The sequence below is a fragment of the Harmonia axyridis genome, chromosome 7, assembly GCF_914767665.1.
Source record: "Harmonia axyridis chromosome 7, icHarAxyr1.1, whole genome shotgun sequence".
NCBI classification, from domain to species: domain Eukaryota; kingdom Metazoa; phylum Arthropoda; class Insecta; order Coleoptera; family Coccinellidae; genus Harmonia; species Harmonia axyridis.
The window spans coordinates 18,986,029-19,012,018 of NC_059507.1; the positions used below are offsets into that span (position 1 = coordinate 18,986,029).

The 25,990-nt window shown below is 34.7% G+C and overlaps 1 protein-coding gene across 1 annotated transcript in view; it reads right to left on the reverse strand.

The window, feature by feature from the left end:
- The window catches only part of LOC123684947, a 118,362-nt gene extending 93,301 nt beyond the window's left edge, over nucleotides 1–25,061 (reverse strand). Inside the window, exons 1-3 of the mRNA XM_045624478.1 lie at nucleotides 24,071–25,061; nucleotides 15,778–15,930; nucleotides 3,569–3,700 (exon numbers count right to left, since the gene is read on the reverse strand). Of these exons, the coding sequence (XP_045480434.1) occupies nucleotides 3,569–3,700; nucleotides 15,778–15,930; nucleotides 24,071–25,016 (1,231 nt within the window). The 5' untranslated portion in view covers nucleotides 25,017–25,061. The remainder of the gene's footprint in view (nucleotides 1–3,568; nucleotides 3,701–15,777; nucleotides 15,931–24,070) is intronic.
- Nucleotides 25,062–25,990: the final 929 nt, after the last annotated feature.

Genomic DNA, 25,990 nt, shown 5'->3' on the forward strand with positions numbered 1-25,990 from the left:
CAGTATTAGCAATAGGGAGTACTGGCATAATAATGAAATGAAGATAAGAGAAATTTTAAGAGTAAATATATATCCCAGAAATTTAGTCAACCAAATCATACAACACTACAAATGGAAATTTACGAGAACAGTGTTCGAGAATAACGCGCATCAAAATGAAAGACAGAACCTCACTTGTTATAAATTTCCAAACATAAGAGGAAAAAGTTGAAATTAAGTAAAAAGTATATACCATCATGACAAAACAAACAAAAAACGCCACTAATTCAAGATGCAATAACCGAGGACGCGAGAATTCCGTTTATCAGTATCATATTGACTGACCACGGAGACATACCAACCGAATTAATCAACAAGACACGTAAACAAAGTCGAACTGTTTGTGCTCTAAAGAAACTGAACATCCACCGTATCTTATTACAACTGATAAAATTGGTAAGAATTAAACTAGCACGTCCAAATGTTAAATTAATAATAGAAAAATATATTCAAAAAAAATTACAAATATAATATAAAAACTTGTCAGGAATGTGGACAATGCTTTATTTTTCTCACAAGTTTACTTTTGCCAACGTTTCGAAGGCGATTTCTTCCTTCTTCAGGGCTAAAAACAACAAAAGGACATTTACAAACAATAACAAGGACAGCCTCTGAAACTAACCTCAAGAATATCAAGTTTTCGAGAAAACAACAATCAAGCAATATTTCATAAAATTTGCAGGATTAAATTACAATTAGTTATAATGTCAAACACAAAAACAAAGATAAACATGAAATTTCAAATGTCAGGTATTTGACGAAAACCAAACTAAAATTAGTAATATGTAATAGAAATACGATATCATTAAAAAAATATTATACAGGGTGTCCCGGGAAGAATGCGACAAACGAATACCATGAATTAAAGTCATCAAGGAGGACCCGTATCAAGAGGTTTCAATCGCCTGAGTGCCTTCGTTTGGGATATACAGGGTGATGTTCATCTTATGAGTGAAATTTCACTGTTGAATAACTCTTTAACTAATAGACCGAATAATTTCAAATTTTGAAGTTTTGTCACCCTTTCCTATCGCCTTCCTTCAATATTTCTGAATTCGAGTAAATCAGATCCGGACTAGGAAAATTTCAGACTTTTCCTATTTTCGTGAATATTGGGTCACCCTGTACGTGAACATTATAATTTTTTCCCATTTTCGGAACCAAAAAGAATCAATTCATCATAAAAATTCTAAATCTCTGCTTGGCACGGTCATACAGGGTGATCAATAAACATTCCCTTATGAGTGAAATTTTTTTAGTTCAATAACTCTTCAACAAATCCACGGAATAATTTCAATTTTTGAAGTTTGGTCGCCCTTTACTATCGCCTTCCTTCAATATTCCTGAAATCGAATAAATCAGATCCGGACTAACAAAATTTTAGACTTTTCTATTTTCTTGACTATTGGATCACTCTGTAAGTCAATATCAAATATTTTTCGTTTTCGTAACCACAACGAATTAATTCATAATCAACATTCTAAAACTCAGCTTGCCACCGTCATACAGAGTGACCAATAAACATTCCCTCATGAAAGATGTACAACCGATTCAACCGAATAAGATAGAGAAATCTGTGAAACAACTATATCATATCAACGTGCTCAAAAATGCATTGAAATGAAGGAATATCATTTTGAACAATATCTGCTGAACTGAAAATATTTTATTTTTGATTAATTGTTTTCAAGATCAAATATTTTCAATTTATTTGCTGTTTTTGTTCTATTCTTTATCCAGCTTGTTGATTGAAAGTTTTCCTAAATAATTTGAGGAAAATTTAGGTGAGACATTCGTGAAGGGTGAAAGAACTTCAATTTTCGAGATAATTCTACCGATAAATTCAAGATATCTTGAACTATGAAATTTATTTCATGAAGAAATCTTTATTGATCACCCTGAATAATGGCGCCAAGCAGAGATTTGAAATTTTTATTATGAATTAATTCTTTGTGATAACGAAAACGAAAAAAATCATGATATCAACATACAGGGTGATTCAATATTCAAGAAAATAGAAAAAGGCTTAAATTTTCCTAGTCCGGATCTGATTTACTCGATTTCAGAAATATTGAAGAAAGGTAATAGTAAAGGGCGAAAAAACTTCAAAAATTGAAATTATTCGGTGGATTTGTTGAAGACTTATTGAACTCAAAAAATGTCACTCATAAGGGAATGTTTATTGATCACCCTGTATGACCGTGCCAAGCCGAGATTTAGAATTTTTATATGGAATTGATTTGTGGTTCCGAAAATGGGAAAAAATCATAATGTTCACGTACAGAGTGATCTAATATTCACGAAAATAGGAAAAGTCTGAAATTTTCCTAGTCCGGATCTGATTTACTCGAATTCAGAAATATTGAAGGAAGGCGATAGGAAAGGGTGACAAAACTTCAAAATTTGAAATTATTCGGTCGATTAGTTAAAGAGTTATTCAACAGTGAAATTTCACTCATAAGATGAACATCACCCTGTATATCCCAAACGAAGGCACTCAGGCGATTGAAACCTCTTGATATGACTTTAATGACTTTAATGACTTGATGACTTTAATTCATGGTATTCGTTTGTCGCATTCTTCCCGGGACACCCTGTATAATTACAAATTCCACCTGAATGTCAGTTTCTCTCTAATCCGTGTCCATGTATAGCTCGTTTGTTCATCGTGAAATTTAAAATTGTATTATACATAAACTTGTACTTTTTTACAGAAGATCCAAAAAAGTGTCGAAACGTCAGCGATTAAAAAAAAAGTGTGTATAATTCAGCCCAGAGTCCTGAAGCCAAGAAAATATTTCCCCAATAATACCAAAACAGCTCTTACTCCGGCTAAGAGAGGCACTGGTAAGCATGGGCGAGCTGAGTTGCTTTCATTAGATCTCTCCACACACGAATTCGTTGGCTCTCCTGTATCAAACAGATTCTTGACTTATCGAAAAAAAAATTGAAATTCAAAATTCTTCTAGCCAAGCTCCATGCTCAGGTTGTAGTCGGGGTACTTTCAGTGGTCGATGACACCCCTTACCCGTCACAAATATTCGACTCCGTAATGTAGGGAGACACTTGAATTTCCAAGGCATATGGAAGTGCTGGTAAGGATATGGTTGGTTTCTTCAGGCAGTTAAGTGGATTTAATGGTTTTGTGTGGATTAGTGACACACCTCCAAATTACCGAATATTTCATAAAAATGTAATAATGCTATACTTCTAATCCAAAGACGTGTTCACTATTTTACTCGATTACCTTACATCCATTTTAGTTCAGTGCGTCCAGAGACCTTTTCAGAAGGAAAACTCCTGGAATTCACGTTTCGAATATGTAGAATTCAATAATTAATTTAAAATAAAATTGATAGCTCATGATGACTGTAGACTAACGAATAAGCTATTTAATTTTTTTTTCCAATATTTTGAATGCATGAGTTTTCACCCGATGATTGTAATGTTTTGTATTTTTGCAGATTTCATTTTATTTTAGAACAAATAAACGAAGTTTTAAAACCCTAGCAACAAAAAATAAACTTACCCTTATCTTCCTCGTCTCCAGAATCTTCAAAGACTTTGCATTCTACATTCAGTGGACTGCTGGCTCTCCCTGAAATACTATGCCTCAAATGTGCTATATGTTTTGCTAAAATTTTTCCGCTCCTCTCACTATCTAAAAGAGAATAAAAATGAGATAAATTGAATGAATTCATTGAATAAGTTTTGCTTGTTTGTTTTTATTTCGGAGATTTTTATCCTGACTCCTACTTGCGGGATTCTGTATACTATCATTAGGTGTCCGACTTTGCTTCCGCTGTTTTGCAATTGTTACGTGCTCAAATTTGTTGTGACATTTTCCATCAATTGAGGTTAATGGTATTGTTTATATGTCGAACTGTGTGTATTAGCGCTACCGGTGTCAACGGTCGATCATAAATATTCCAGTGAGAAAAATTGACGGGCCAGGGAGTCTGTGATTATGGCAAATTTGGTTAGGAGCTGATGGTATTCATTGGCGATTTCTCGAATTTTTGACTTAGAGTCATTCATTGTGGGACTTATTTCGTTAAACTTTTTTTGTGCATTATTGACAATCCTAGCGCTTTTTCGTTTTGGAGAAACTGGTATTTTCCGTATTTTTCTCGAAGGAAGCTTATTTGAATATACTACTGCTCTAATTGCATGTGGTGATCTTTGGAATTTCCGACAATCAGGTATGTTTCGTAGTGTATTTTTTCTGCAATGCTTTTCAACATCTTATATTTACTCTTTAATAGTTATTGCCGTATACTGAAATTTGGTTGGAATTCACTGAAAAATTCCACTCAGTGGAAAAGAAGTCTCATTGACTGCCCCCGAACAACTGGGTATATATTGAAAAGTTCCTCGTTCTTTCTTGTGTTTTATATTGATCAATTTCTTTTCTACGTGATAAGGATTAAATTTAACTTAGGTAACTGTCGAAACCTTATTTGCACTCCTTATCTACAGGGTGTTAGTAGAACGTCGTTGTGTCGTAACGTCTTGGTGGAGCACCACGTTTTATACGTGGAACTGTAAGATTATTGAGGAGTTATCGACAACTCTGGAGATCGATTTCAAGGGACAGCTAACTTGAAATCGAGGATATTGGGGAAGTATTGAAGGAGTAGTTCCTGAGAGGAGAGCCATCAAGTTTGATTTCTATCAACCTCAAAAGCAGGCGAGCTTCCGTGCTAAATTCGGAACAAATGGCTATTTGCAGAGCATAAAAACGGTAATTGAAAAAAGCATTGAATACAATAGACTACACTACACTAGTCCTTGCTTTCGTAGACTTTCAAAAGGCCTTCAACACGGTAGAACCGAAGGCGGTCCTCAGTTAATTACAGGAATGTCGGGTTGACTACAGATACTCAAAGCTGATTTACAATATCTACAAAAATGCTACAATAATGGTTAAACTCCATGAGAACACCAAACGCATTCAAATCGGCAGAGGTGTCAGACAGGGAGACACGATGTCGCCCAAACTCTTTATAACGGTCTTGGAGTATGCTTTTAAAAAACTACATTGGGAAAACAAGGGCCTAAATATAGACGGTCGAAACTAAACAAATCTACGTTTTGCGGATGATATAGTTTTGCTAGCAGATAACCTTAGGGACATCAAAGATATGTTACGGGAACTACAAAACGCATGTGCTGACATAGGTCTAAAAATGAATGAATATCTCAAAAAAAAAAAAATATGACAAATTTAGTTCCCAGTGAGCAGATTTTCATTGTTGATGAGGAAGTAGCTTTGGTAAACAAGTATAATTATCTTGGTCATGAGGTCCAAATCTCAAGAGACAACCAAACGTGCGAAATTAAAAGAAGAGTTACACTATCCTGGGCAGCCTATGGTAAGCTTGCGGACGTCTTTAAAAGCGACATACCACAATGTTTGAAGAGGAAGGTGTTTGATCAATGCGTGTTGACGGTCATAACCTATGGAGCTGAAACCTTAACTACAAGTGCAAGCAAGTGGTAACAAACTCATGGTAACACAGCGTAAAATGGAAAGGTCCATGCTCGGGGTATCATTGCGGGATCATATAAGAAATGAGGATCTTCGAAGAAGAACAGGTTTCACAGATGTATTTTTCTAAATTCGAAAGCTGAAGTGGAAGTGGACTGGACATGTGGTACGAACGACGGACAGGAGATGGACGAAGAGGCTGCTCGAATGGAGAATGCGCTTGGATAAAAGAAGCAGGGGAAGACCTCCTACACGTTGGACGGACGATCTAAAGAGATGTGCAGGCAACTGGATACAAAGAACTCAAGACAGGAAGGAATGGACAGAAATAGGGGAGGCTTATGTCCAACAGTGGACGCAGAGAGCTGAGTGATGATGATGATTTGTGAAGAACTTCATTACCACGCATGTTCAAACTGACTTTCAGTTGCATAAAGTTAATATTATCTCATTAACTTCATTGATATACCACTTACAAGTAAGGTTATTTTCATGCAAGTGTTAGAGACAAATTTGTCATTATTATATCATTAGTAGGATTACAATCCTCATTGTCTGACGACATATCGCCTATATATACCGACGATTATCTCATTTGTGAGATATTGATCGAACATATTTTTTTTAGAAATAATTCCGCATAAATTGTTACCATACTACGCGCATGCGGCTCAGCTCAAGCGACGTGACGCGGTTGATATTTGATTTCCTCAATTTCATTTCCTCTTTCTCACTGTTTTGTATCAGTGACCCCCTCCTTATCGTTCAATTGCGACCAATTTGCTCTTACGTCTTGTCAACGCCAATTGGCAGCTGTATCTTGTGCTATCTGTATAAACCTTTTCATCATTACACTCTTTTGGTAAATTTTAGAGATGAAGAAATTTACCTGGCGCCCATTTTATTAACTATTATATCTTACCATCTTGAAGAATCCCCCCGTCTCAACTGAGGCAAGCCGCGGATACCCAAGTAGGTAGTTCATGTGAAAACCTCAGATATGAAGTTACGAAATTCTGAGGTTATAAAATTTTGAGGTTACACAATATATGGCTGTAGCGGTAAATGGAATTCGAATGCTCTCAAATACATATGGTGAGGGCACTAGTAGTGAAACAACGTACAAGAGTGGTTTCAACGTTTCAACAACGGTCAGCATGGAGGCGGAAAAGAGAAGGTTTTTAAAGATGCAGAATTGGAGGCATTACTTGATCAAGACTCATGTTAAATGCAACAAGAATTGGCAGGATCATTGGTAGTGATGCAACAAGCTATTTCAGAAACAAGGAAATTGGGTGCCGTACGAGTTGAAGCCGAGAGTTGATGAACGACGTTTGTTGGCTTGTGAACAGCTGCTTGCAAGGAAAAGATGGAAGGGATTTCTGCATCGCATTGTGACTGAAAACAAAAAATGGGTTCATTACGATAATCCCAAACGCAGAAAATCATAAGGATAACCCGACCTTGCTTCCAAGTCGATGGCCAAACCGAATATTCACGGTTCTAAGATCATGCTCGAAATTTGGTGGGATCAGCTCGGCGTAGTGTTTTATAAATTGTTAAAACCGACTGAAACAATCACAGGCAGTTGTTATCGAAAGCGATTAATGCGTTTGAGCCGAGCATTGAAAGACAAACGGCCGCAATACAACGCGAGACATGTAAAAGTGATTTTTCAGCATGACAATGCTCGACCCTATGTTGCGAAAGTGGTCAAGTCATATTTGGAAACGTTGAAATGGGAATTCCTTCCCCACCCGCCATATTCTCCAGACGTTGCTCCCTCGGACTATCACTTGTTTCGATCAACGGCACATGGCCTGGCTGACCACCACTTCCGGTCTTATGAAGAAGTGTTTTCAACTCAGGATTCGTGCGCTGTCTGAAACATGGGAGAAAGTAGTGGCCAGCTATGGACAATATTTTGAATCATAAATGTTCAAACAGTTTTTACAATAAAGCCTCGAATTTCGGAAAAAAACGACGGAAGCAAAGTTGTACGCTGATGTATATAAAAAATCAGCATTGACTATTAAATTAGACGGACGAACAGAAACTAGATCAATCTTTTTGTGCCACCAACCTCCCAAAAAATAGGTTATCTACCCTTTTAATGGAATGTTCATCGTACAATCCCAAACCTCTTGAACAATCCAATTTCAAGTTGAGCACAATGGAATAGTGGTTTATGAAAAAAACCTCCAAATTGAAAGTTCTCGTTTACTCCTGTAAACTTTCTGATTTTTTCTTCAAAAATCAATGGTCTATACAGCTTTGAAATATATTATTAGTGACCCGAAATTGTGCTCATACATGCGTTGGCGCATTCAGCAGACTCAACGGTTGTCAATATGCTATGAATTTTCTGCTGAATTCATTCTATCAGTTTTTATGCTACGTTTTGGTAACATGTTGAGTAACTGACATTAGTGGCAGTTGTGACAGTGATTTTGGGACGAAATTCAAATTTGAAATATAGCAATAATGGAAATTGCAACATATACGTTTATTAACAGTCTTAAATGTTACTCTGAATCAATTTCCCGTACGTTGAAAAATAAAATACTTATTAACAATACCGAAAGCAAACTTGGAAATTGAAATCGATATTATGTCAGAAAATTGTCTTTCATCATAACATAACCTTCAAGAAGGACCCACAGATTACAGAATATAATACTGTCAATAAAAGGAGCAACCCGTCCAGCAGAGCTACCACAGATTGCGCATAACATAGATGCGACACTTCCCTACCTAAAGGCGAATTAAATAAACTATATTATTATTATTATTTGAGACTTATTTCCCCCTGGCGGTCAAGATCAGAACAAACTCGAAAAAAGCGGGAAATTTGAAGTGAGTGGTTTTCCTATACTTGTTTTGAATTTATTTACGAAATATTGAGCAATTCAAATGAAGTTTGGTGCTGTGATGACCAAAGACCATTTGAATTTTTTTTTAATAATTGGTACAATATGTGATCATATTATTTTAGGCGTGAATAAAAGACGATAGTTGAATAAACATATATTGAATTAGCAGTACCTAACCAAAAATAAATAAATTGACAAAAAATAAATAATATCTGAATAAATAAATCAACAATAAATAAATGAAGTAGCATCTACAATAAAGGAATAAACGAGATTCAACAATAATTTATAACATAACAATATATTACTCATAGGTAAATATTTCGCGCAATGAATACCTCTGTAATCTTTCATGTTTATTTTAAATAAACATTAGGTATTAATATTATTATTATATTATACAGGGTGTTTCCTAAACATGCGGCAAAAATTCAGGGGGTTGTTCCTTGGACTATTTTAAGCATGTTTTGTCCTTGAAAGATTTTTGAAAAACCTCCTTGTTTCGAAGATACAGGGCGAACAACATTTTTCATATTTTTAAAATTAATAATAGTTTAAATAAAAATGCGTACCGCACTGTGTTTACTAAGTAGGTACAATTTATTTTTAAATTTGTTTAACAACATTCCAATTACTAAAAACGGCCAGTTTTTTGACTAAAAATTGATAAGTGCAGATGGTAAAGGAATACAGATTAAACACGGTTTTCATAAGAAATGATCCTGGTGTTTTTGAAAGGGTTCGGCAGTCAATGAGGAGAAGATTGGATGCTTGTATGCTGGCTAGAGGTGGTCATTTTCAACAGTTTTTGTAGGTTGAGTTGAATTTTCATGTAATTTTTCATAATAAAATGTTATTATCTGAAATTTTGTTTCCCCTATATCTTCGAAACAAATAGGTTTTTCAAAAATCATCAAAGGACAAAATATTCTTAGAATAGTCCAAGGAACAACCCCCTGAATTTTTGCCGCATGTTTAGGAAACACCCTGTATATGTATAAATAAATCAAAAATAAATGAAGTAGCATCAACAATACATCATAAACGTTAAATGAACGAATTAGTTTCAATAATAGGAAAATTACCTCCAACAAAAAATAAATAAGATTAAATTAATATAAAAAATTTAAGGGGTTCGAATATGAATAAAATTGAGTAATTCGGTGAAATTACCTGGAATAGCGATTGTAAGTATGGCATTACATCTAAGATGATGGCTTCCTGGAAAGTGATACTTTCCTTCCTACGACTATTGCTAAAATGAATACTTACCATATCTAATGTCTCATCCTAATGGCCAGTTGCCCCATTTGCTTAATAATTGATTGAAATTTAAACATTGATTATTTTCTGATTTCTCTTAAGAAATCAATGATTAAATTTTTAATCAATGTTTAGTCATAAACATTGTTTAAATCAGAATTAGCTACAGCTGCATTTTAACATTGTGCAGTACCTACACATGGAAAAAAATTCAAGGTATTTAAATACGAGTAAAATAAAAGAGTTCGAAAAAATCACCTGGAATACGTATTGTAGGTATAGCATCACAAATAAGACCGCGATAGTTTGCTGGAAGATGCCAATTTTTTGGTTGGCTAGTTTGGAGCCAATTATCAAATGTATCCAAATCACTCTTAGGGAAACGATATCTTGCACTCATCGGTACATCCTTGTACACAGTATTTCTTTATTTAATGCCCGCCACTCACGAAGCGTTTCTTCCAGCGTTTGGTAGCTAGCGTCGAAGAGATTCCAGTCGGGCAGTCAAGTTCATACTCTGATTTACAGTCGTACGGCCGTGTCCCGAGCTGTCTCACTGGAATCTCTTCGACGCTAGCTACCTGATAAAATAATATATGCAAAAAAAATTTTACAAAAAAATTTATGAATTCATTAAAATTTGACTAAGCATTAGATTCGTTGTTGTTCTCTTCTAAGGATGATCTATTACCATTGCATTGTGGGCAAAACGTTCTACATTTTAGTCGCCGTTGCTTCTTTCTTTCTATTCGGTTCTTTCTTTCTTTATCATATTGAGCGCCCAATCTTTAAGTATCTACGTCAATTCTCCTGAGCTTCTATGTTCATTCAATTCATATCGTTCTCAGCAATAATCCATAAATATTATTATTATTCGCAGTTTTTCTGGGAATTTTTCTTTGATAATTTGAAGCCAGTTATCAAAAATATCCAAATCACTCTTGGGGAAACGATGTCTTGCACTTCTTTATTTTAGGCATTCTGATAAAATAATATATGCATTATTTAATTAATTGAAAATGGTTTTATTGAAGCACTTACCTCGAAATTTGGAAATATATTTTTCTCTTCAAATGAATTTCTACGTTGTACGGCAATCTCGTACTTGAACAACTTCAACGACCAACGTCTCATTTCAGCTTTAAGGTGAAGTTAAAATGATTTTTTTTGCAAGAGCAAACCAAACGTAGACAAATGACTAGCAGCCGTTCCAAGCGGCCGGTACCAGAACTAGGTATAACTTAATTTCGGGTGGGGGAAGGCGAGTGTTCTATCTATGTTATCTATGTGTTATCCGTGTTCCGTAATCTGAGGGACCTACTTGGGCTAGGAACATAGTGAGTGAAGCAACCAAGAGGTGCGAAGAGGATAGTAGAGAGGATAGAGGCTAATTCAAACAAATATATTCTAATAGGGTAGTATAGTATATCCAAAGTCACTTGAACTAGTCTATAAAAACGTTTGGCCAGAGATAATTGCAAAACAGTCATAAACACACTTTTCAAACCCTTGAGTTGAAAATAACATTTTTGCGTATGTATGGGACTCAGTCTCAGATGTCGATTCTTTCAGAAAATTTGTGACGTGAGTAGCTTTTGCTGTTACATCAAAAATGATACTTTGTCATTCTACGGTTGTATAATTTGTTTATTTTTTATTCTCGACCTGTAATATACTATCAAGGAACGTTATCAACGATGATGAACTGATCGTTGCATAGAATTATAAGAGCACGAAAATGTTTGAGATGAATTCGGAAATGTTCTGTCTAAAGATAAGACAAACTAGGGTAGAATAGGTGCATGATCTTGAGATCCTTGAATAACATCCAATTTTCTACGTCAAATAAGCAGCTACGTTGACGAATTGAATTTTATTTCATCGTTATTGTAAGGCGAAATTTATGTTCCTCAGTGAAAGCAGAAGGCTAAATGATAATGATGTACAGGGTGATTCACCGTGATGGCCTATTAGACATTTATGGAAAACTGATAATAATTATGTGCTGAAAATTTATACAATTTCCTTTTATACTGGAAACAGAGTACTACTTTCTTATTTCAAACGGCACACCCAGTATATTATTGCATTATCAGATAGCTTGGTCGATGATAATTTCAGCAATATGGCAATACTTGAGTATAAGCTCAACGGTTCATAAGTTAAAGAGATTCCCATAAATATCTTATGAAAAGTTTTGTGGAAAAAACCTATATTTTTCATTCATTCAGTCAATTTTACATAGGTATGAAAAGAGAGGGGTCTCAAGCAAATCCTATACTCAAAGAGATATCGAGGAAAAACTTGAACTAAGGAACACTGCAATTTCTCATTGAATGCAGTAGTCTATGACTTCCAGAAAACATAAAAAGAAACTAAAAAGTCGAAATTTCATGAATTGTAATAAATTATTCGTGAAGATGGTTGAAAATCCATAAACCAATAATATTTTCAATTACCAATAAGTAATGACATTTCATGAAATTTCAAATTTAGTTATTCAAATTTCGAATTTAGTTTCTATGTTTTCCGGAAGTCATAGACCGAGTCATAAATTACTCCACTTAGTTAGAAATTGTAGTATTTCCTCAGTTCAAGTTTTTCCTCGATAACTCTTAAATTTTTCGTATTCAGAATCAGAATAAATATTCAAAGATATATGTAACCATTGAAACATTCCCGACTGATGCCAGGAAATGGTGAAATATTCCTATTTTTTATAAAATACTTTATTGATTTTTCGATCTGGCTGCGTAGCTGCTAATTTGACGTACTAAGAGCCTCAACATCATGTGCCTATTCTACATGATTTCTCAAACCAGTAATAACATTGCTAAAATCAGAAAATTTAATGAATATTTTGTTGGTTAATCTCATTTTAATCAATTCTTCCTTCAGTGGAATGAAGATATTTAGGATGCGAAATCATTTTCTTCAGAATGAAGGAATATATTTCATTGTGAAATATTCGTCTTTTTTTACATAAGTCATAGATTTGTGCCAATCATCGAAGTCGAAATCATTGAAAGCATTAGTCACACAACGAACTAAAACTACGTAAAAATGCTTTTCAATAATGCCCCTTTGGACCACACTGGTCTATGCGAATTATTAGAAAGTAATTAAAAAGTGATAGATGCTGCCAATGAGTGTAACCAAAAACGCTCTCAAAGTGGAAAGGGGAATACGAGGGGAAATATTCAGCCAAAGAGATCAATCAAATCGGGACATTCTTGTTTCCAAGACGATTTGCTAAATACCGGGGTTCATTTGAGAGTATTGATAGCAATATTTTCATAAATTCCAAAGGAATTTCTGAAAACTTGGACAACCCTGGTATAATTGAAATATTCAGGCTTCCTCCAAGTGACTATGGATATACTATACATAGTGCAGCGATCCCGAATGCGGTTGCGCGAGGGGGTTAAGCGAAGATAGAGGCGAGATCGGGGAAGTTTGTTTTCCTTCATCGCCGCGCGGCTGCGCAATTAATGAAAAAAATTGGATATTGACGCAATTATAAGTTCGATATTTGTGAAAAGTAATTTGTGGAATCAGAGAGATGCTTAACATCATAATTGATATATTTTGGACAAGTTATGGGATGCTGTAACGGATGAAATTAAACAAGAAAGTAATTAATCCGTGGGAGTGATAGGGTCGCGAATGAAATAAGTCCAGTTTTTCGTTAATTTGGATTCAATTTTTCCCAGAATGTAATCGAAAATATGAAAGAAATTTCTCTGGATGATCGCTTAATTCTTTATACAAGTGATGAAATTCACCATGTAAATGCACTTTCTGTGCTCAGTATTGAAAAAAAATTTATACAAACTATACCCGATTTTAATAAAAAGGTGATTGAATATTTCACTTCAGAAAAATGTCGTCGCATAGATTTAATGTATAAAAAATCATAAAAATGAACATATTTTATGTAAATTGTTGTTTTGTTGTATTAGAATTTCTAATCTTAATACTTAGTGAGCAAGTAAAGTGCACCACCAGTTCGATGACCCACCAGCCGCCACTGCTTAGAAGTAGCATCAAGATATGACATAAGGCAGCCCTAAATGCCGTCCGTTTCACTCGACGGTGATCTTTTAAATGACGTGAAATGAAAATAAAACCTCGGAAAGAAAACTCAACTAAGATAATCTTGACAGTGTATATAGTTTCAATAGCCTTCCTGAATATTATAGTATTCCTGAGATATACAACAACCCTATAATTCCTATTCCGAGAACCCTGGTTGAAAGTATATTATAACCCTGTATATGATGAGCACCCAAGTCCAGTACATGAAATGTTTTTAAGAGAACGATAACATCAAATTTGATCTTCAGGGTCTGAAGGAAAGCTTCAAATTGATAAAAATTTTCTCACACACTCCTTATGTTGTCACGAAAATTATTCAGTTGTGATTCATTGTTACCAAAACTATAACTAACATCTATGACTTTGACTAAATTCGTCGTAGATGGGGGAGAAAGAAAAAATTTTAGAATTGAAATAGTTAAAAAAAGCACTGAATCTAAAAAATGGCTTGATTCGCCGATAGCCCCAAAAGATGAACACTTTTACCGAGCTCTACCAGAAAGATCATTTTTTTACAATAAAGTTGCATTTTCATAAAAAAAAAACATCGGGCTCTAAGTTGTGCACTTTAGAATGAAAATATGAAATAGATATCTCTCGAACAAAGATTTATTCATCTTATATTTTCATTCTACGCACAGAATCGTGGAAATTCATCATTAGTCTATCTGGGGCTAGAGTTCCAGGAGTCACTTGGGACCTGGGGTGGAAGAATTATATCGATACCGTTTGTGCCAGGTTGTCAACAGCAATTTTTATGATCAGAAGGATGAAGCATGTCTCAAACCTGGAAGTGGCAAAACTAACCTATTACTCTAATTTTCATAGTATTGCAACCTACGGTATAATTATCTGGGGCCACTCAACTGAATCCCAAAGAGTTTTTATGAAACAGAGAAGAGCCTTGAAAACCCTATAAGTCCTAAACAATAAAACAAGTTGCCGAGAACACTTCAAGAAGGAAGGAATATTAACGATACCGTCGTGTTTCATATTCAGTTGTTTGAAATACGTGCACCAGAATGCGGCCAAATATGTTACCAACTCAGACTTTCATGAATACGACACCAGAGGAACAAATAATATAGTTCTACCATACAACCGAATAAAGAAGGCACAGCTAGGCCCCAACCACGTAGCGGTCATATTGTATAATAAATTGACGTTGGACATCAGGAGCTCCACTGCTCCACACCGGCTCTCTTTGCAGGAAAAGTTAAAAACTTTTACTTCAGAAAACAATTTATAGTGTGGATGAATTCCTATCCGATTGACTGAGATTGTCTTCTCTTCTGCTTGTTCGTTTTTATTTACTTGTGGATATTTTATTTATATATGGTTATTTATTTGTGGATATTTAATTTATATATGGTTGTACATTTGGTGATATTTCTCTAATGTATTTACACATGTCATGTTGGCACGAAATCGTAGAGGAAAAACTACTCTTAGATATCAATTAATCTTCAAATTAATTCAAATGAGATATAATTACTTCAAACATAGAACTGCCAACTGACAAGCCATGTAATTGTTGATGGCATTTTTAATATTGAAACTGTGAACTATGTTTATTTCATGATACTTTTCATTCAATTGTACCTATATTCTATTAATATATTCAATAAACAATACAAGAATCAATTTTGACCTCGACTTCTTCATCAGTGAATCGAACTCATTAGTTTAGTTTAGGATCATGTTCAGCTCAAAATTCGAGATATACATATATATTCAATTCAATTATATTATGTATCTAATGCCAATGAAATCGAAAAATTTCGAATAGAATTGATATGTTGTTAAATTGAATAAATGGATCGTGCATTGAATAAAAAAATGAAGAATAATTCATCGGTCCCTGTTGAAGGATATTATTTAATAATAATAATAATAATAATAATGTTTATTGAACTATTTATTTGAAAAGAATTAATTTTTATATATCTTCTTAATGTGTAGCAGATTAGAATGCCTATATTTACTTCATGTAATAACAAAGTCCTTACCAACCTGCGATATTCTCGAAGTCCTGCATCGTCAAATTGCAGAGTTCCTGTCCGGATTCTGGAAACCGGCTGGGATCCGGCTTTGGAGCCAGACTAAATTTCCGGGAGCACCACGTCAACCATGTTGCGATGTGAAGGGAAGACCATTCAAGAGGATCTGAGAATTTGAAAATATTAATCACTACAGGGAATTTTGCCAGTGTTATAATAGAGCTTAAAAGCAAAAGGTGAAGACAATTTTTCCTTCAAAGTGTACTCTTAGGAGATAAGTATCATTGTCATGAATGTTAAGTAGCCGCCTATTTGTAAAAACTTCCTTTAATAATAATAATAATGAAGTTTATTTGCTTTCAACACAACCTAATATAATATTCTAATAAATATTGCAAATGAACACGATGAACAGAGGCTCACTAGAGGTTCGCCTGTTAGTTCTGAAAAAAAAAAATACAAAAATTCTCTTCCTTGAACGTCGTGACAACAGTATACAAAAAAAAACTTTGTTCGGTATAAACAATAACACAAATGGAATCGTATAAAATCTAAAAGTCTATTATCGGTTTGAAACTGTCAAAATCTGGTTCCTAGTTCTGTCCAATTCGGGGTAAAAATGTCTTAATCATGAGTAAATATTTGTCACTATTCTTGAGGGCACTTAATAACTCTCTGTTTAGACATGATGTATATGAATGATAAGGTAAGTAAATCCACATCAACACTCACTGAATTCCCAAATCATTGAATACCTTCGCATCTCCATTCAGTAGCCACAATTTTACCTTCCTATTGAATGATCTACGATTTTTTAGTGTTCTATATTCCATAGGAAGAAAAGCGAACATTTTGGGTGCCAAATACCACCATCAGCATCTCTGACCAACCGTCTTTTGGGTACGTATCGTCTTGAAATTCCTGAGTTTATGTCTAGTAGGGTACTCGTGATTGATCGATTGTAGTCTTATCTTTTCCCTCTGGACAAGACTAGTCAATTTTAAAAAGTAAAGTTGTTGTATGTTCAGAACTCTTGATATTTTGTAAATTTCTACAGAGGGGAACAAATATGGTTTTCCAAATATCGTTTTGAGAATCATCCTCTGAATGACGTGTAGTCTCTCTCCAAATGAACAGCGTGTGCAGCTCCCCAACCAACATTCCCATATGTTAAATGTGACTGCACTAAACCGTAATAAATAGTTTTGAGTTGTTCACTATTCATCTGCTTTCTCAGGTACCTAAATATGTGTAGCAGTCCACGAAGTTTCTTTGCCAAATGTTCACAGTGATAGTCCCATCTCATATGTCTATCTATATATATACCAAGGTACTTAATATGGCCTTCTGTACTTTCATGGATATATTCCTGGTCATCAATCTTCAAAGGACCTAAATCCGGTTGACTGGATTCGTAAGATGTGAAAGGTAAGTAGGAAGTTTTCTTTGCATTTAGGGTCAATCCGTTCTGTCTGAACCATCTTGAAACAACCCTAAGATCAAATTCTATGTTCTCCTTTAGTTTCCCTAATTCTGTGGTTATTCCGTTCATTCTTCCACATCTTGTAGAACAAAATCGAGCGAGAATATATCAGAAACGCATAGTTTTCATGGTTATATTTTATTATTCTATGTTGGTACTCAGAACTTTCCGCCACGGCTTTATATGTCAATTCATCAATTTGCCTTAAAGAAATCAGTTCTGCCAACCAACATTTTTCAATGCAAAAATCACTAAAATATATTTATGGAAATATTTCATTGATTTCAATGAAAATGAAATGAATTAGAGAAAATAATGTATAATACTCGTACAGAAGGCTCATTCTACCACTCGTTCATTCCAAAACTCGCCACTTCGTGGCTCGTTCTTGAATTTTGAACTCGTGGAAGAATATCAATGCCTTCTGCACTTGTATTATAAATAACTATTCTCCCATGTTCTCTCTTCAGCCTGAACTGAGATATTTTTTACCCTTGGCTAAGAATGTTAAATGGTGAAATGATAAATATTGTTTTACAATACATTGATTCCAAGTTCAAATTAATACAAATTTAAAATTATTTGAGATGAATAATGTGTTCAGAACATTTCTCAGTTGTTTTCAAAAATATTACAGTGTGTATTTGGGAGCTCGTTTGTAGTTTTCTCTTTGACATTCTATTATTTATAACACAGTATTGGATTCTTGAAATTTTTAGTAATAGTATTTCAGTTAAAATTAGAGCCAATATTTTTCCGAATACAAAATACAATGTAACATGTCCAGCGTAATTATAAAGATTCAATGAAATGAACAGTAAAAACCAATGTTTTGCCATTTTCAGTTCTATCCTTGTCACAATACACCGATATCAATGTTCTCTCTCTCTAACGTCCAGTCCATGTTATTATAGGTCTATGGTTAGTACCAACCTTAGAACATTAATAATATCTATATTCTAAGGTACCAACAAACGATACGTGTCAAAATTTGGCAGCTGTCCGCCATTAGTTTGTGAGATATTGCGTTGTAAGAGTAGCTACTTTTGTTATTCGAAAAAAGATGGAGAAAAAATACAGTTGAAGCAAAATCTTGGCTTGATGAACAGTTTCCGGGGTCAGGAACAGGAAAATCAACCATCATTGATTAGTATGCTAAGTTTAAACGTGGTGAAATGAGCACCGGAGACGGCGAACACAGTGGACGCCCAAAAGAGGCTGTCACCGACGAAAAAAACAAAAAGTTCACAAACTAATTTTGAATGACCGTAAAGTGAAGTTGATCGAGATAGCAGACATTGTGAAGATATCATTTGAATATGTACAGGGTGGGCAAATTTCGATGTTTTAGCACCACAACTTTTAAACCAGATGAGATAGACAAAATCTGATACCCCATTCTCGGTCTCTTTTTCTGAGAAACTAAAAAGGGTAGTATTCATTTTTGGCCACCTTCTTTTGTTTTCGAGTTATGAGCGGAAATTGGAAAAATGGCGATATCGAAAAACATTTATATCTCCGCTAAAACTGATGATAGAGCTCTGAAATTAAAACATTACAGGCACTTTTTTACGTAGAATCCAGTGGCGTGCTCGTATTTTCAAAAGGGTTTTTAATTACGAAGCTATGACCCAAAGTTATGTTTTTTCAAATAGGAACACTAGATTTTTGTGCCATTTTCTGAAAGCTTAATTTTTCCTGATTTCAAAAATATATAACATCGTATGATTCGTATCAAAATAAATAACAGAAAATGGTCAAAAACCTTTTATTACCTAAGAGTCACTATTTCTATGCTTTCAACTGTTGATGATCACAGAAAAATTGAGCTTTCTATGACAAGAGCTGTGTCCTTCCGACAATCTGATTATTTCTATGCTTTTCACTTATTTCTACAAAATTCGAATCTATATTTATTTTATACAAATATTTCCGAAAAGATAAACGAACTTGGAAAAAGTTTCTTAGGTAGCTTGAACACAGTTTCAAATATTATTCATCTATTGAAATATCGAGAAGAGGTGTCGACTGTGCATTGTGCAATTGCTGTCATTATTAGGTTAATATTATTTCTTGTTTGTCCCTTCATAATTAAATTGTTGAGTTCAATCATATATGCATTGATTCATATGCTGTTTAAAATGGTTGGTACTTGTGCGTATTGATTCTGGAGATCTATGTAAATAATTATTACCTGGTTATCATCCATTTTTATTCAATAAATAAGAAAATATTGGGAATATTGGACACAATTTTATTCTATTGTTTCAATTGTAACAACGCCGACGTTTCGAAACAGTTCGTTTCTTTTTCAAGGCTAGTTACGACAAACAATATTGTACGTTTATTAAAATCATTAAGACAATCTTCAAGGAATCGAAATTCTTTTACACCCCAGATAATCAACATCAACATTTCGATTTCTTGAAGATTGTCTTAATGATTTTGATAAAAGTACAATATTGTTTGTCGTAACTAGCCTTGAAAAAGAAACGAACTATTTCAAAACGTCGGCGTTGTTACAATTTAAACAAAAACAATAGAATAAAATTGTGTCCAATATTCCCAATATTTTCTTATTTATGTAAATAATCTTCTGATACATGCATCTCAATACAACTCTTTCGATTGAAAAATTCGATATTGTGGTTTCTCCGTTATTTCCAAATCAATTTTCAGATAACATTTATAAAACATATCTAGATTCGAATTCTGTAGAAATAAGTGAAAAGCATAGAAATAATCAGATTGACGAAAGGACACTGCTCTTGTTATAGAAAGCTCAATTTTTCTGTGTTCATCAACAGTTGAAACCATAGAAATATTGAGACTCTTAGGTGAAAAGAGGTTTTTGGCCATTTTCTATTATTTATATTGATCCGAATCATACGATATTATATATTTTTGAAATCAGGAAAAATCAAGCTTTCCGAAAATGATACCTAAATCTAGTGTTCCTATTTGAAAAAACCTAACTTTGGGTCATGGCTTCGTGATTAAAAACCCTTTTCAAAATACGAGCACGCCACTGGATTCTACGTAGAAAAGTGCCTGTATAATGTTTTAATTTCAGAGCTCTATCATCAGTATTAACGGAGATATAAATGTTTTTCGATATCGCCATTTTTCCATTTTTCGCTTATAACTCGAAAACAAAAGAAGGTCGCCAAAAATGAATACTGCCCTTTTTAGTTTCTCAGAAAAAGAGACCGAGAATGGGGTATCAGATTTTGTCTATCTCATCTGGTTTAAAAGTTGTAGTGCTAAAACATCGAAATTTGCCCATCCTGTACATCATATTTTCACGAATATTTGTACAGGGTGGGCAAATAAGCGAGGTAAGCGGCTATATCTCAGGATCCACTCATCGTAGAGGCTTGCGGTAAAAAATTTTACCACCAAAGAGTACAAGAAAACACACTGGAAATTATTTTGAAGTTCATACCTCTACCGCTAGGGGGCGTACTAGCTACTGTCGAGTAGAAAAATGAATTTTACTCGAAAATGTTTTATATGAAGTTGAAGAAAAAATATGATCACTGTAATCCTTGGAAAATTCTCTATCTTTTTGAATTGTCACTTTCGATTTTACGTCATCAAATAAGGGTAGGTGAAAGGGAGGAATCTGACTGATTGAAACGCCTGTAACTTCAGTTTGGCTCAACATTTTTGAGCAAATTAGATCTCGTCTGAAAGATAATATCTCGTTGATTGAGGACAAAATATACAACAATGAACTTATGACTTAGCGCCCCCTATCGAAAGCAGCAAAAACAAATTTATCATGACTATATTTTGTCCTCAATCAACGAGATATTATCTTTCAGACGAGATCTAATTTGCTCAAAAATGTTGAGCCAAACTGATGTTACAGGCGTTTCAATCAGTCAGATTTCTCCATTTCACCTACCCTTATTTGATGTCGTAAAATCGAAAGTGACAATTCAAAAAGATAGAGAATTTTCCAAGGATTACAGTGATGATATTCTTTCTTCAACTTCATATGAAACATTTTCGAGTAAAATTCATTTTTCTACTCGACAGTAGCTATTACGCCCCTAGCGGTAGAGGTATGAACTTCAAAATAATTTCCAGTGTGTTCTCTTTTACACTTTAGTGGTAAAATTTTTTACCGCAAGTCTCTACGATGAGTTAATCCTGAGATATAGCCACTTACCTCGCTTATTTGCTCGCCCTGTACATGAGAATACTGTGTGCAAAATGGGTGCCGCGCCAGCTGACAATCGATCAAAAGCAACAACGTGTTAATGGTTTTGAGCAGTGTTTGATGCTGTTGAAGTGCAATAAACCTAAATTTTTGCGTCGATGTGACAATGGATGAAACATGGCTCCGTCATTTCACTCCGGATTCCAATCGACAGTCAGCTGAGTGGACTGTACACGATGAACCGAATCCAAAGCGAGGAAAAACAGTCAGCTGGCAAAGTTATGGTATCAGTATTCTGGGATACACAAAGTATAATATTCATTGATTACCTCCAAAAATGCCAGACCATCAACAGCGATTATTATATAGCGTTATTGGATCGTTTTAAGGATGAAATCGTTAAAAAACGGCCCCATTTGAAAAAAAAATGTGTTTTTTCATCAAGACAATACGCCGTGTCACAAATTAATGAAAACAATGGCAAAATTGCATGAATTGGACTTCGAATTGCTTCTGCATCCACCGTATTCGCCAGATCTGGCTCCCAGCGACTTTTTCCTGTTCTCAGATCTCGAAAGAATGCTCCATGGATAGAAATTTAGCGCCAGTAAAGAAGTAATCGCCGAAACTGAGGACTATTTTGAAGCGAAAGACAAATCGTACCACAAAAATGGTATCGAAAAGTTGAAAGATCGCTATAATCGCCCTCGAAGGCAACTATGTTGAATAATAAAATCGAGTTTTGCTTAAAAGATGTGTTTTACTATGGTAGACCAGGGAATGTTACTTCAAACAAAAAAAAAAATGAATAAATGAATCCATAAAGAAAATTAAAAGTGAAGTTTTTAAGAACTTGGATACCTGAAAGTGGTTTGAAGTGACTTTTAACAATGAATTATCAAAAATATTGAATCCATATTTATTTCAAGATCACTTTGTAATTCATTTTTACATTGGTTTTCTTTTTTATAGCTGTATACTATTTCAGTTTCTATTTATTGAGAATTGAGTTGCATTAGGTTGATATCGTATATTTTGAAACAATTGACCCAATAAATGGTGTATCTCCAGGTATACTCAGGTATAGTATATGCAAAGCCACTTGAACTAGTCAATAAAAACGCTTGGTCATAGATGTCCCTGTGAAGTGGATACCGCGATCCGCTAAATACTAGGGTCTATTTGAAAGTATTGTTAGGCAATAAATTCACTGGCTCCAAGAGAATTTCTGGAAACTTGGACAACCTTTGCCTAATCAAAATATTCTGGTTTCCTCCAAGTGACTTTGGATATATTATACGAAATCGTCATTTGCTTTAAGATGTATGATTGGGCTTAAATATAGAGAATCATGCAGAGGGCACTTTAGACAAAATAAAATAATAATAATAAATTTATTTGTTTTTGGAGTGCATTCTTTTTGTGAAAATAAGTCCCCATTATTTTGAAACTCTAAGAAATATTTTTAACACAAGACGTACCTACTATTGCCTTTCGCTTTCCTATACATAAAATGACATTAGCTGAAATAATACCATGTATATGTGTATTGAATTTTATAATAATCTACCCAAAAATATAATAGACATAGTTGATTTTGAAAATTCAAGAAAGATCTCACAGTCTTGATTATAAATAAACCTTACTCTATTTCAGAAATTTGAGTTATTGTGATATAGATCCTAGGATGTAATTTGAATTTTTTTTCTGTTATTGACGGTTTCCCATTTCTTTGTATATTTATGTTCAGGATTCAAGGAATACAGCTATTGTTATTTTCATGGTATGGCAACTATTCATACTGTAGGCATCTTTCCCAAAAAAATGTGTTCCACAAAAAGCAAAATTCTGCAAAATCTGCAATTGCTAGGTCAAAATATTATCACCACTAAAATGCTATGATAAAACTAGCTGTTTTCATAGAAATCATCAATATAAAATAAATATTTTCTGAATTATGAAGCAATTTCAAATTAATCTGATGATGCTCAATATTTCTGGTAATGCGATCAATTTATTTTTGTTCTGACAAAAGAAAATTGAAAATCATAAAAAAAAACACGAAACATATGGATTTGAGTTTTTGAACGTAGATATAATATAATTTTTTTTTAGTTTCTTCCAAAATTCAAGTAAATCATTTCATCCGAAGCATATAGGTACCTAAATTCAAGAAAAATATTGTTAAATAAATTAAATACCCAATATTTTCGTGCCAACCAATCAGATTTGGTTTAGATTTTGCGTTTATACATACATATGTACCTACTTATATTATAGAATAATAATGTTAAGCTTCATTGTATTCATGTTGTTGTTAGAACCAGAATATCGAAAAAAAATTTGAAAAGTACTGACTTGCGCCAATTGGATTTCGCACCTTTGGATATACTTATATACCGTTCTGTGGTATCCGAGGGCGCAATTGGGTCATAAATGAATGAACACTGAAAGTTCCCGACTTCACATCAGTGCTTTCCTTATTTTTTGTTTTTTATTCGAGTTTGATTCATTTCAGGCCACGAGGAAAATATCAAAATAGTTCATTGTTCATTATTTCTTCTACGAATATCTTTTTCTGATAAACTTCTACCTATTTCGATCTAATTCTTTTGATTTCAAAATTTTTTCCTGGATAAACTTGAAACTACTCACCCGATGGGACCTCCACGTTTGTTTCTGCATCATTCAATTCTTCATCCTCAACCGTAGATTGGCTAGTCACGTTTCGTCTCTCACATTTATCGTCATCCTTCCGCCACTTCGTCACTAAAAGGCTCTTTGAGGATCCGGCATCTGTAAAATCCTTTCGAAAATTGGCACTAACATCACGGTCACTGATATTTTCTGCTGAATCGCTTTCCTGGCTAGAATCTGATAGCAGTTTGAGGTTATGACACAATTCCGTCTCTTCGAGGATGGGTTCCATGGATTCCGTCGGCAGTTCACTTGACAAATCGGGAAAATAATCATATACTGCACATTCGATGTTAAGTGGAGAACACGTTTTTTGTTCGCGCGTCTTTTCTGAAAACGAGCTGTCACTAACACTGCGATAAAAACGTTTCGATAATGACGACACTCGGAGAAAATCAACGAAATCGTCCTTGTTCGAAGTGGAAACTTCATAGAAGGTACCACCGCTGGTATTGAGTTTCCTCGATTTTCTGGTCGATTTCCTTTCGTCGTTCTTTTCTGTCGCGTTATTTCCTTCAGAGCTATCCCGATTGCCATTTCCCATAGGTCCATGTTTATCCGTAACACTTCCACGGGTTGGTACTGAAGCGAACTGGAAGCGTTCTCTCGAACCGAAACCTATTTTATCGAAGTATGAATGATCACAAAAAATCTCCTCGGAACGTGTAGTCACCGCGATTGGCGAAGAACCGGATGAATCACATATCCGTTTCCCGAGAATCGCAACATCCGAGTTTCGTGCCTCCAACAGATGTTTCAGTAAATGGGAACTTTTCGAATTTTCGATCGCTCGGTTCGATGCGTTTCGAATGCCTCTTTTGAAAACGATCGCGTCCGGACTGACAACAGCGGCGCCAGTGATAGTTGCACTGGCCGTTGGCGGTCGGTCGGCGAGCTGATTCATTGAGCAATTTCTAGGAAAAAATGATTTCGGTGTATGATCTCCGAACGTCTTTCTTTGGAATCGAGAGCTGGGTAAAACCCGTGGACGGTGAGGTGTTCAATCTTGGCGCTGTCGCACTTTCTTCGATATTTCTTCGGTAGGGCCGGTGTGCCTTCTAGTTCTTGAATTTGAGTCGTATATACGTCCATGAAATGAAGACGTTCAGCTCTGCGAATTTCGCACTGTGCTCTGAACGGATATTATTTCCATCCTTAACTCATTCGTGTTCAACTAAAGGCTTGGCGCGCTATTTCCCAAAATAGGATGGTCTTTATCATCGACTCCCATTGGAACCAGCTAGTTATGGGCGGCGTTTAACCAATTTTGACTTATTTATTTATGTGAGTTCTTAACGTCTCACCTTGGTGTCCTGAACGAAACAAACCGCAAGATGTCCATATCTCTACCACAAAGATCAGTCGCACTGGTTGACCTTCGAGGAGATTCTCAAAAGCACAGTATACTATATCAAAAAAATACTGGGAATTGATCAATAAATACCTATGTATCAATCATCCATATTTCTTATATGGTTGCATATTGGGCACCTTACTAAATAATACAATTACACCGAAAAGAACCACGTTTCAGGAATCGTGGTAAATTCTCTTTCTCATATCTCCTATAGAGCGAGTGCAAATTTTGGTAAGAAAAAATAACGGCCCTGACTACACAGGGTGATTCACCGGGATGTCTATTAGACGTCTATGGAAAACTAATCATAATTTTGAGCTGAAAATATGCATATTGGGGTTTGAGACAATGATCTTTTTCCCTAAAATATTATCAGATCTCCACAACTTCCGGTTGTACCGGAAACTGACTATTACTTCCTTATTTCAAATGGCGCACCTAGTATATTATTGCATCATTAGATAACTTTTTTGATGACAATTTCGGCAATATGCCATACTTTGAATAAAAACTCAACGGTT